Source organism: Sciurus carolinensis, chromosome 2 (assembly GCF_902686445.1).
Source record: "Sciurus carolinensis chromosome 2, mSciCar1.2, whole genome shotgun sequence".
NCBI lineage: Eukaryota > Metazoa > Chordata > Mammalia > Rodentia > Sciuridae > Sciurus > Sciurus carolinensis.
The window spans coordinates 627325-639705 of NC_062214.1; the positions used below are offsets into that span (position 1 = coordinate 627325).

Here is a 12381-nt window from a genome sequence, read left to right on the forward strand (position 1 = left end):
GACTGACTGGGGCAGTGGGCCTGCAGACACTCCCTGGAACCTCCCTCTGCCCCGGGGGCATTGGACACAGCGCCCCGCTCCACCCCAGAAGCTGCCACTCCTTGGGTCCAAGAGGCTAACCCCTCCCCAGTCAGTGGCTGCCTCCTTTTTGACCTCCCAGCTTATGATGGACTGAATGGGGGCCCTGCATCTCAGAGCCCCTGCCTCTGCAGAAGCCCCGTGGGGCTCCTCCTCCTATTGGGGTGGAGAGAAAGTGCCCTGGAGGCGGGTGAGCTCCCAGGGAGGACTCAGGGGGAGGAGCTTCCCCAGGGTTGGCCTGCCTCTCACCATGACAACGGCTCCCTGCAGCACCGGGCTTCCCTGGCAGACCCTCCCAATACTGAGCTTTGGGGGTAGCATGTTTGGGGGCCCTGGCTGGTCTGTAAGTGACCCCTCCTGGCCCAGTTCTTCTGACTAGGGAAGACACGATCCCAGAGCCAGAAGCTCCTCTCTTGCCATGGAGATAGTTTAATTTGCTGCCTCAAAGGTTTACTCATTCCCCGGGTGCCCTGCCCTGAAGCTGGCCACGGGGGAGGACCTTGTCCCTGGGGGCTGTCCTGGATCCTGCTGCACAGTTAGGCTGGTGGATGACAGGCTCCGTGCCTAGGGACTAGACATCTGCAGACACACTGAAGCCAGAGGGCGATCCAGCCAGACCCACCTTGCCCCGCCCCCCATCCAGCTCGGGCCCAGCTGTCTGGGTTGCAGCCTCCACCTGCTGGGCAGTGGCTCCCAGGGTGCTGGCTTGGAGATGGCCGATGGCCCGTGAGCAGCACACACCAGGTGGTTTGCTATGCACTCCAGGCTATTCTTAACCTGACAGTGATGTCACCAGCAGCCAATGGGAGGCAGGTTTATTTCCAGGGCCGACAGATTGATAAAGGTTAATTTTAGCTGGGTCTTCACTGCCGTGAAACCACAGCCAGCAAGGAAGGGGTAGCCTGTGCCTCCCTGAAAGCTTGAGGATGGGCTCCAGGCTCCCGGAGGGGTTGGGGGGAGGGCAGGGCCTGTCCCCTTTCCTTCCATCTTGCTCCCCAGAAGCCGCCCGGTAGCCCTGGCCCTCCAGCCTGCCTACCCCCACTCTTGGCTGCGCCCCAGGGCCACTGTGACTGGTGACTCAGACACAGAAGAAGGGCTACTGAGGGGCCGAGACCTGACCTGGGGCACGACCAGGGGAAGCACAGTCTGAGCCACAGGACTTCTGTTTGGAAGTCACACTGATGCAGGTCAGGCCTTCTGAGCACCTACTTGCAGTGTGACCTGGCCTCTCTGTGCCCAGCCACTCATGGGTTCACAAAGCCCTGGGGCCTGCCTGCAGAGAGCTGTCGGGGCTTGGATGTAGCCTGCGATGGCGTTCCTTAGCATCGCTCCCTTCCTGGAGGACCAAGGACTGTTGACTGTTCGGCAGTTAGTATTTGTCTTTGTCTTAGTCTGCGACTGTCACAGAATTCCTGAGATTTCCTTCTCACCCTCTGAGGCTGGGGACCCCGAGATCAAGGTGCAGGATGTGATCAGGACTTCTTGCTGTGTCATCTCATGGACGCAGGAGGAAGAGCAGAGGAAGACCCCCTTCCCACTAGCCCTTCTCACAGTGGACCCCTCCCAAAGGCCAGCTCCCAGCTCTACTGCCTGGGTCAGGTTTCCAGCACTGAACCAGCACCTGGAGGCAGTAGCAGCTAGGGGGAGTTTTCCAGTGCTACCCTGAGGCCAGCAGCTGCTCAGCACCGCCAGTGCCATTAGCCTGATGCTGCAGTCTCCTTGTGTGGGCCCACTTTCTGCATGTTCTGAGTATCTCCAGTGCCCATGGGGGCTTGTTGACCCTGCAGGACTGTACAGCTGCATGTCCTGGAGGCCCTGAGGGACCCGGCCCCCTCCCCGGGGTCAGTGCATAGGTGTTTTGGGGAGGATGCCGTTGCCTTGGGCCATTCCAGGCCTCCCCAGCACAGGGCCTTGCTGGCTGGCTGCTCCCCAGTGGTAGAGGAACAGTGGCTCAGGCTGGAGCCATGACCCTCTGAGGCTGAGGGCAGCCAGCATCCTGTGTGCTGGCCAGCATCCAGGGCCTTTGACCCTTTTGTGTGGCCCTGCCAGCCTGCAGAACCCCAAGCCTGCCTAACCTTCAGGCAGGAAGGGGCATGAAATGAAGAGACCAGCAGGGCAGGGCGGGCAGGGAGGTCTTACTGTCTGCCAGGCATTTATTTTTATTTCCTGGCTCCCAACTGACAATATCAGCAGTGCTCGGAAGTGCCCCAGTCATCTGAGAGACCCACTCTGACTCAGGCCAGTGCAGAGCCCTCCCCCTGGGCTGGGAGGGTCAGCCCACCTTTACTTCCTCCTGACGTCTGCCAGCTGTGGCACCTCACCGACATCACCCCAGTGGGAGGCACTGGGCCCTGATATGGACCTGCCATGTCTAGACCCAGTGGACACCCAGTGGGACACAGGGGACAGACAGTGCTGTCACTCACGGATCTCCCAAGGCCCCTTGCTGTGAACCTGCTCTATGAGTCCCTGCAGTGACAACGACCCCAGTCAGATGGGGATGGGGTGGCAGCCCAGGGGCGGGGGTGGGAAAGAAATGCCGATGCCTGGGTGAGATGACCGGATGGGGGTCTTCACATGAAGGGCTGTCACCTCCTCTCCTTAAAGCTCATGGTTACCCTTATCTGGTCAGGACCCCCAAGGACTCAGTCCTACTTACAGGGCCAGGAGGGAGGGGCAGGCCGCCGGTGGCTGTGCCCACTGCCTGGTGCTGTCTGCCTCAGAGAGGGGCCTCCTTGTCCCTCGGAGCGGCTTCAAAGGGAAGCACGTCCAGGGAATGGGGGAGGGGTGGGGCCAGGTGGCAAAGTCTCTTCTCTGGGTCTCCGAGGGAGGTGGCTCTGGGCTGGGCCTGTCGATGGAGCCATGCCACGCCCATGTCCTCAGGCTCCTGGCACAGGGGTCCCACCGAGGGGGCCGGCACACCCAGGACCACATCAAGGGTACCCCTCAGGACACGAGTCTCAATCATGAGCAGGGCTGTGGGGCTGGAGGCGAGCCCAGACATCCAGAGGCTGACCTGAGTTCCTGGGCCTCAGCATCCCGCCTCCCCTCCGCCACCTGCCAGCCCTGGTCCCTGTTCCTCCTTGGCCTGCACCTCTTCGCTTGGAAGCCCTGTCTCGGCTACCGCCCCCCGCCCCGCCCCGGCGTCCCTCCGGGCCTCTCTCGGTGCCCGCCTCCCTTTCTGGACCCTCTCCCTGCCCCCGCTCTCCGCGCCGCGCCGCCTGGTCTTCCCTCCCGGTCCGCGCGGCCCGGTGCGTCTTTGCCGCGGGCTTCCTCGCCGCGTCCTCTCGCGCCCGCGCCGGCCCGCGCCGGCCCGCGCCCGCCCGCGCGTGCGTGGGACGCGGCCCCTGCACCCGCTCCCGCGCCGCGCGGCCCCGCCCTCGCTCCGCCGGTACCGCATTGCCGTACTGCAGGGCGCAGTGCATTGCGCCCGCACCGTCAATAGGTGGACCCCCTCCTGGAGAGATAAAACCGCCGGCGCCGCCGCCGCCAGTCCCTCTGGCTGAGACCTCGGCTCCGGGTAAGGACGCTCGGTCTGGGTCCCCGCCCGCGCCCCCGCTTTCCGCAGAGGGACCCCTCCCTGGGGACCGTGCTGGGGCCGAGAGGGGCAGGCACCGCGGCCGGCGAGATGCGCGGCTGGGCTGGGTCACCCGCCCGCCGCACCGGGACCCACACGGGTGGACCCCGAGTGCGGCCGAGCGGGGGGTCCGCACGGCACTTGTTTACGAGGCGGCGGACGCGGAGCCCTGTCTCCAGGGCAGCGGGGCCACCCTGCCGCCGTGACCTTGGGGCCCTACGCGACTGAGACGAGCTTCTTGGGGTTCGAGGCTCTACCGGCGCCGCGCGGTGCGCCCAAGCAGGGAGGGGGAGGTGGCGAGACCTGGGGGCCGGCCTTCCTGCCCTTTCCCCCTCTGCCCCCTGTTCTGCCTGGGTTCCCGTTTGAACTCGGGACCCGTTAGGGTCTGAGACCCAGGGCCTGGACCAGAGGGAAGTGCGGGGTGTGGGGGGCCCACGTGTCCCTGCCGGGCTGAGGACATCCCCGAGGCACTGGCTGAGCTTGGAGGGGGCTCCTTCCTCCTCTGGCCAGAGCAGGGATCCCCTCCCTGCCCTCCTGTGCCCCTGCCCAGGTCTGGGGGAGGCCTGGGCTATTCTGGGCCCTATCTGGGCACCACATCTCCGTCTCCCAGTGCCAGCCTGCAGGCAGGGACAGAGAAAGATGGCGCCCTCCCTCTGAGGAGGGGAGTGTGGGTGCTGACCATCTCTCCTCAGTGGCAGCAGGTGGGGGTGGGGTGCAGTGTCCCTGGCTGGGGCTGGGGCGGGCAGCATCGAGGACGGGAGGACAGGGCACTGGAGAGCCAGGCAGGGTGACTCATCACCAGCTCCAGGCTGCTGCTTCTTGCTGTCAGATGGGACTAACCCTCCATAAGGAGCTGGGCTTCCGGCACTGACTCCCAGACATGTATAGCAGATTGGACCATTTGTGCTAATGTGTCGGGAGAAGGGGAGTCCGTGGTCTGTGTCCACTGGGTCAGGCCGGACTTGGGAGGGGGGTCTTGGCCTGGGCTTCGGGGCAGGAGTTGCAGAGGGGTGTGCTCCCAAGCTGTGCCAGGACGCTGTCTCTGCCGGCTCCCCCCTGCACCTCCCCATCCCTTGTCTCCCCCACCACTGGCCCCACAGAATCCCTGCTTAACACCCGCTCGCCCTGAGCCAGAGCCCCCATCGCGCCAGCCCCTCCCCCAGTCGGGCAGAATGGGCAAGGAGAAGACTCACATCAACATCGTGGTCATTGGCCATGTGGACTCCGGCAAGTCCACCACCACAGGCCACCTCATCTACAAATGTGGGGGCATTGACAAGAGGACCATCGAGAAGTTTGAGAAGGAGGCAGCTGAGGTGAGTGCGGGGGGGCTCCCCCACCCCACCCACTGGCTCCTGCACCGCAGTTGAGCTTGGTTCCCTGACTCCTGGGTGTCTGGGTCAGTTTACCTCCTTCAGATCAGGGCACATGTGTCTCTGGGTCCAGGTGGGAGATGACAGTAGCGTGGGGGTGAACAGGGTCACCCTCTCTCAGAATGTGCGGGTGGGGGAGGTATCGAGCTGCCAGATTTGCCTCATGGCAGGTGAGAAGTGTCGTTTCTGCCCTCCAGGGGTCTATGACAGGGCTCTGGACTCTGCCATGGTGGGCCAGGCTACAGAGCCCTTGAGCCTTGTCCCCTTGTCCCCCGTGGCCATGGCTGGGACTGGAGGTGGTGCTGCCCTCGGTTGTCCCAGGGCTGGGCAGGACTCAGGGCTGCTATTAATAGCTGACTGATGGGCAGCGTGCCTGCCAGCTCCATGTTATTGTGCTGGGCTGTGTAGGCTGCTTGTCCAGGGTGGTGCCCTGGGGTGGGGGTCCTAGTGGCCTGCTGAGGATGGGAGGGGCCGTGTGGTTGCCTTTTCTTTGTGGCTGAGACCTGTGAGCCACGAGGCGGTCCTGCTCTCTGTCGCCATCCCCTACCCCTGAGCTCTGGGAAAAACCCACTTGGGAGGGCCTGGGGGGTTCTGGAGAACAGGGAGGATGCTCACCTGGCACCTGGACGGCAGGGGCTGCAGTCAGGGCTGGGGGCCTTGGAGGACCTGGGGCCTTGGGAGGGCCTGGGAAGCCTGTGAGGACCTGGGAAGACCTGGCAACCCTGGGGAACTTGGGAGGGTACTCACCTGCACCTGGATAAAGGGCTGTGGCAGGGCGGGGGTGCGGCAGCCAGTGTCCTGGGCTGAACCCTGCCTTCGTGGTGGTGGGGTGCACTGTGTATTTTGGCCCAAAGCTGCATCACTCTGCTTGGGCTGGTGATGGGAAAGGACCCCTAGGTCAGGTGCCAGCTGGGGCCTGTCCTGACCAGGGGATCCCCTCCAGGCTAGGCATCCTTTCTGGAGGGCAGGGGCCTGTCCATCACCTGGCAGGGAACTGGGCCCAGCTGGGTGACAACTGCACCTTGGCTCAGGTTGTGGGGGTCACCCTGGCCCCCAGTACACAGGTGTTTGCAGATAGTGGCCAGCCGTGCTCCTGGGGGGAGGCCTTGCTTCCCTTGCTCAGGTGGAGGGGGTGGGGAGGCACCGCAGAGCCCTCTGGGAGAGTTCATTTGCCATGGAAAGAGCTGGAAGGACAAGCTCTCCTGGCAACCTCCTCCTATTTCTTTCTGTTTTCCTTTCCTTAAACACATACACACACACACACACACACACACACACACACACACACACAGAGGGGTTTTCATATGGGGGTTTTCAAACCAGAGGTGTTATTGACCTTTGACTTTGAAGGGGTGGGTCCCCCAGCTTCAGATACAGGGTGGCTCTTGGCTGAGGAGGGGGTTCATTGCGGCTGGCAGCTTCCAGGCCCTTGCGCCACCTGCTGGTGGCCATTGGCGACTGCAGCCCTTTGGGAAGTGGTGGGAGGAGGGCCCTGGGAGGCATTGTGCAGATGTCTGGCAGGGCAGCGAGGGTGTGGGTGCCACCAGAGAGAGGGGGCCAGAGTCCCAGGGCCCAGTGGGGAGCAAGGGGCAAGAGCCCAACTCCTGCTTCTCACGGCTGCTCCCAGGGCGCAGGGCAGTCCTGGCCAGGGACCATGACCTCTGAGTTTTGGGCCCGGTCTGGAGCTGTGCATCCACCCTCCAGATGGGCAAGGGCTCCTTCAAGTACGCCTGGGTGCTGGACAAGCTGAAGGCAGAGCGGGAGCGCGGCATCACCATTGACATCTCGCTCTGGAAGTTCGAGACCACTAAGTACTACATCACCATCATCGATGCCCCCGGCCACCGGGACTTCATCAAGAATATGATCACCGGCACCTCCCAGGTGGGTGGGGCGGGGGAAACTGAACCTGAAGTTGACCCTTGTCACCACTCGCCCCACTTGGCACAGAGCCCCCCAGAGAACTGAGTCAGTACCCTGCACTCAGCCAGGTGGGTGCCTGCAGGATACCAGCCAGAGGGCTCCAATGTGGACACACGGGTGTGCCCTCACAGACATGTAGAGGTAGAGGTCAGGATGGGACAGCTAGAGGTGGGCAGAAATGCACACGATCAGACTGGACAGCCAGACATTCTTGGGGTATTCACACAGACAGGTGGGGGGACAGGACCAGAGACTGAAGGACTTGTCCCAGGCAGGACACACAGGCTGCTGGTGGCGGAGCCATGCCCAAACCTGGGTCTGCTTGACTTGGCCTGGACCCCACTGACCCTGATGTGGAGACCCCCCCAGGTGCCTCCTGCAGGACCTGCTCAGGCCCATTCCAGGTGGGGCAGGGCCAGAGGCAGAGCCAGGGGCTCACTGTCCCCACCTGCCCTGCAGGCGGACTGCGCAGTGCTGATTGTGGCCGCAGGTGTGGGCGAGTTTGAGGCAGGCATCTCCAAGAACGGGCAGACCCGGGAGCATGCACTGTTGGCCTACACGCTGGGCGTGAAGCAGCTCATCGTCGGTGTCAACAAGATGGACTCCACGGAGCCCGCCTACAGCGAGAAGCGATATGACGAGATTGTCAAGGAGGTCAGCGCCTACATTAAGAAGATCGGCTACAACCCAGCCACGGTGCCCTTTGTGCCCATCTCTGGCTGGCACGGTGACAACATGCTGGAACCTTCGCCCAATGTGAGTGCCATCTGGTTGCCCTGCCCAGAGCCCAGAGCAACAGGAGCAGGCAGATGAGGGCTGAGCAGAGAGGTCAGAAGACCAGTCCCCAGCTTCCCTCAGTCCAGCTTGGTTTCCCTGAGCATTGGAATGGTGGACACCAGCCTCCTGGGGAGGTCTTGGCCTGCTGAAGAGCCTGTCCTCAGGGTCCAGTGGTTCTGCCTCTCTGGTTCAGCCTCCCCATGAGTCTGGCAGAGGCAGCTGAGGTTCCTTCTCTGGCCAGGGAAGGACCCCCAAGTCAACCTGGCTGGGGCAGTGGCTCATGTGCCTGGCCTCCAGGATCCCACCACAGGGGGATTAATTTTCATGTGCCCCTAGAACACTGTCCTGGCCCTGGACACCTTGCAGGGTCAGCAGGGATGCAGGGCCTCCCTGCCTGCCTCCCCTGGGCTTTTGGCAGTGTGCATTCCTGTGCTGGCAGGAAAGGTCATGCCCTAGCTCTTGACTGAGCCCAGGGCCTCAGCCTTGTCAGAGGTGATGAGTGAAGACAGTTTTGGAACCTGGGATTGTACTCCTAGGCTCTGTCCATTCAGAGAAGATCCCTGTACCCAAAGGGCAGTCACTTGGTTCTGGCCAGCTCTGTAGCCACCCAAACTGAGAGAGTAGTGTAGAACTAGACCATAGGGGGACAGCGAGGGGGTATTGGATCAGCCACATGGAGTGCAGAGCCCATGGTCCAGGGATGCAGCTGGGCAGGGTAGGGCTGCTCCCCACCTCTGTTCTTCCCGGCTGAGCACTATACCTGTGGGCAGGTTTCCTGGGCATTGGTGATGGGTTAGCGACCCATCCCAGGGTTCTGTCCTTCACTGCCCACAGACCTGAGGTGCTCTGGGACCCACGGAGGCCAGAAGAGGCCCACCATAGGGAGGGCTTGCCACCTACCTCTGGAGAGGCCCCTGAGCTTGGAGGCAGCATGGTGACCAGCAGAAATTCTGGGGCTGGGGCCAAGTCTGGACTCTGTCCCTGGCCTGGCCAGCATCCAAATTCTGGCCCCTCCTGCTCTGGGGCTTGCCTGCCAAGGGAACTGATAGCTGGGCCCTGGACGGTGGGGCATCGACTGAGACCTGTTCAGTGTCAGGAGCATGGCCGCAGAGTCTGGGCCATTAAGGGGGCTTTTCTTAATGTTCCTCCCTCTTCCTAGGAGAAGTCTGTTCAGGGCCCCTGTGGGCTGGGATGTGGCCTGGAGGGTTTAGGGAGGTGAGGACAAGGAGGTCAGCATCTGGAGGAGCACAGAGTGGTCCAGCTGCAAGAGTCAGGTGCTGCCGCTGCAGACAGGAGTGGCCTCAGTCCTGGGGCCGGGCGGGAGGGCCTGGGGCTAGGCCTGAGTGTGCCTCCCTGCCCCTGCCCAGATGCCTTGGTTCAAGGGCTGGAAAGTGGAGCGCAAGGAGGGGAACGCAAGCGGCGTGTCCCTGCTCGAGGCCCTGGACACCATCCTGCCCCCGACACGCCCCACCGACAAGCCCCTGCGCCTGCCGCTGCAGGACGTGTACAAGATTGGCGGTGAGTGAGGCTGCTGTGCCACGCCTACTGCTCCCCAGCAGGCACTGGTCGCTTCTGCCCCATCTCCCCACCTCTCCTGAGACCAGAGCCCCAGTCATCTCACTTCTCTCCTACAACACGTTCTGGGGGACTGTCTGTCCCCTCCTTCTGCCCATCTGTCTACTCACTGTCCACCCATTCTCCACCCCCACACCCCACCCAGACAGCCAGCTGCCCAGCATTTGCCAGGGCCTCCGTCCCCGCAGGGAAGTGCTTGGCGCTGTGTCAGGAGCTGGTGGCGTAAGGCGGGAGCACAGAGCTGACTCCCTCTTCACCCCAGGGTGTCTGTCTCATGGGAGACACAGTCCCACTGTGGGATTGAGAAACACAGGCCACAGAGTGGAATAGAAACCATAAGTAAAGAGCTGGGAGCGGTGGTGCACCCTGTAGTCCCCACCTCTCAGGAGGCTGAGCAGGAGGAGAGCAAGTTCCGGGCCAACCGGGCAACTTAGCCTAACTCTGAGACGCTGTCTCAAAGCAGAAATGGAAAGGGCTGGGATGCGGCTCTTGCCCAGCATCTGTGATGCTCTGGGTTCCATCCCCGGACTGCAAAAACAGTAAAACACAAAGCCAGACGCCCAGAAGGGAGAATGGTGGGTCCTCCTGGCCTGAGACGGTGGCCGAGGTGGCCTGGGGTGCCATGCTCTCCTCAGCCCAGAGGACAGCCCCCAGCCTCGGGCCATGGAATCTCTGTCCGTTCCAGCCCAGGGAGATGAGGGTAGAGTCCCCAGCCCTGGGGAGGACAAGACAGTCTCAGCAGCCATGTGGTGCTCCAGGCCTGTGGGAAATGCTGGGGTATAGATGCCCCTCAGCGGCACCACAGCAGAGCCAGGCAGGGCCACCGGGCCATGGCAAGAGCAGTCCCAGGAGTCGGTTCATGCCTTGCTCTGGTGCTGTATCTGAGGGCCACACGGAGGGGTCACCAGGAGGCAGAGGGTCCTGTGTTCCTGCTGAGGGGTCCCACCCTTTCCTTCTCTTTGCCCTTCCCTTATCCTTGAGTTCTTGGGACCCTTTTTCTTCGGTCTCGTGTCCCCTTACTGTGTCAGCCAGCCTCTGCTTCTGTTGACTCTCAGTGTCTGTCTGCCTCGGGTCTGTGCCCCGGCTCCCTCCACGTGGCCCGAGCGCCTGGGCCCAAGCTTTGTTTGCAGGGTCTCTGCCCACAAGTCCTGCCCCCCATTTCCTGTCCTGCTGCCCCTCACAGCCCATCCTCTTGGCCCAGGCATTGGCACGGTGCCTGTGGGCCGAGTGGAGACGGGCATCCTTCGGCCGGGCATGGTGGTGACCTTCGCGCCCGTGAACATCACCACGGAGGTGAAGTCGGTGGAGATGCACCACGAGGCGCTCAGCGAGGCCTTGCCTGGTGACAATGTCGGCTTCAACGTGAAGAACGTGTCCGTCAAGGACATCCGCCGGGGCAACGTGTGCGGGGACAGCAAGTCCGACCCCCCTCAGGAGGCTGCACAGTTCACCTCCCAGGTCAGCAGCTCTGCTGGGGTGTGGGGGCGGGTCCTGCCCAGGGCAGCAGCAAGGCTTACCTGGGGAAGTGGCTGCCAGCACTTGGCCTGGGACCCAGGAGAAAACAGCCCCTCCTTCAGCTCCAGGCCACCCAGGTCACACACCTGCCACTCCATGTAGTGCTCTCTGTTGGCCATAGTAGCTGAGAGGTCCAGCCGGTGAGGCCCACTTTTGTCCTGAAAGACACTTTTGTCAACTCGTTGCCCGTGACGCCCCTGTCAGGCCTGGTTCTCCACATTGTCCTGATGCTCTTTGAATGCCTCGTCACCGGGATCACCTCGTCACTGGGGTGTAGTGGAAACACAGTAGGCAGGTCCAGTTTTGCTACGACGTCCAGGTTATGGCGGCCCTTCCAAAAGTCTAGTTATCAGTTCACCTCAGGGTCTGGCCCCTGTTCAGTGAGGATGCTGGGGTCCAGGTGTGGAAGTGGGAAGCCTGTGGCCTGGGCTTCCTCCATGGTTAGAAACCCAGGCCTGGGACCTGGGAGATGGGCCCTGAGACGGAGCCCCTCCCCAGTGTTCCCTGGGGGCCAGGCCCAAGACACACTTCATGCTGGTTGCAACTGTGCCTCAGGTCATCATCCTGAACCACCCGGGGCAGATCAGCGCTGGCTACTCGCCGGTCATTGACTGCCACACGGCCCACATCGCCTGCAAGTTTGCCGAGCTGAAGGAAAAGATTGACCGTCGTTCTGGCAAAAAACTGGAGGACAATCCCAAATCCCTGAAGTCAGGCGATGCAGCCATTGTGGAGATGGTGCCTGGGAAGCCCATGTGTGTGGAGAGCTTCTCACAGTACCCACCTCTCGGTGAGCAGGGTGGCTGAGGGAGGTGCAGCCAGGAGGTGGCCCCTGCTCCCCGGCTGGGGTGGGTAGGGTGGGGCCTCCCGCGTTATCATAGCCTTCTCTGCGGAGGTTAAGCGCGAGCCTATCCGGGAGACCCTGGCCTGTCACTGGGCAGGCCTGAGACGGTGACCCTGATGACGGCAACTTGCCCGAGACCCACAACCATATCAGTGACCGCCCGACAGTATGACCTGGCCCATCCCCAGGGACAGCTGCCCAATGCAGGGATGCCAGGCTGAGGCCTTTTGTTTAATAACTAAAAGGCTGCGCCCCTGCTCGGAGGATGCTACGCGCGCCCAGTGCGCCTGCGCCCCCGCCGCTCACGCGCCCCTCTCCGCAGGCCGCTTCGCTGTGCGCGACATGCGACAGACGGTGGCCGTGGGCGTCATCAAGAACGTGGAGAAGAAGAGCGGCGGCGCCGGCAAGGTCACCAAGTCGGCGCAGAAGGCGCAGAAGGCGGGCAAGTGAAGCGCGGGCGCCCGCGGCGCGGCCCTCCCCGGCGGCGCCGCGCCCCGCCCCCGGCCCCGGCCCCGCCCCCGGCCCCGCCCCCGGCGCGGGCCCGCCGCCCCGCCCCCCCGCCAGGCGCACGTCTGCACCTCCGCTTGTAAGAGGCTCTGCGTCAGCGACTGGATGCTCGCCATCAAGGTCCAGTGGAAGTTCTTCAAGAGGAAAGGCCCCCGGCTTCCGCCAGCGTCGCCGCGCTCAGTGCCCGTTCCCCAATAAACGGAGCGACCCGA

At 63.1% G+C, this 12381-nt stretch overlaps 1 protein-coding gene across 2 annotated transcripts; it reads left to right on the forward strand.

The window, feature by feature from the left end:
- Positions 1-3445: 3445 nt before the first annotated feature.
- Eef1a2 (eukaryotic translation elongation factor 1 alpha 2) lies at positions 3446-12381 on the forward strand. Of its 2 annotated transcripts, XM_047539664.1 has the most exons (8): positions 3446-3598; positions 4756-4971; positions 6733-6912; positions 7411-7707; positions 9096-9246; positions 10505-10761; positions 11374-11608; positions 11985-12381. In XM_047539664.1, exons 2-8 carry the CDS (start codon positions 4828-4830, stop codon positions 12110-12112), a joined length of 1392 nt encoding a protein of 463 aa, XP_047395620.1. In that variant the 5' UTR covers positions 3446-3598; positions 4756-4827; the 3' UTR covers positions 12113-12381. The 2 variants fall into 2 exon arrangements, with proteins under 2 accessions (XP_047395620.1, XP_047395619.1); XM_047539663.1 differs by lacking the exon at positions 3446-3598 and having other exon boundaries at positions 4472-4971.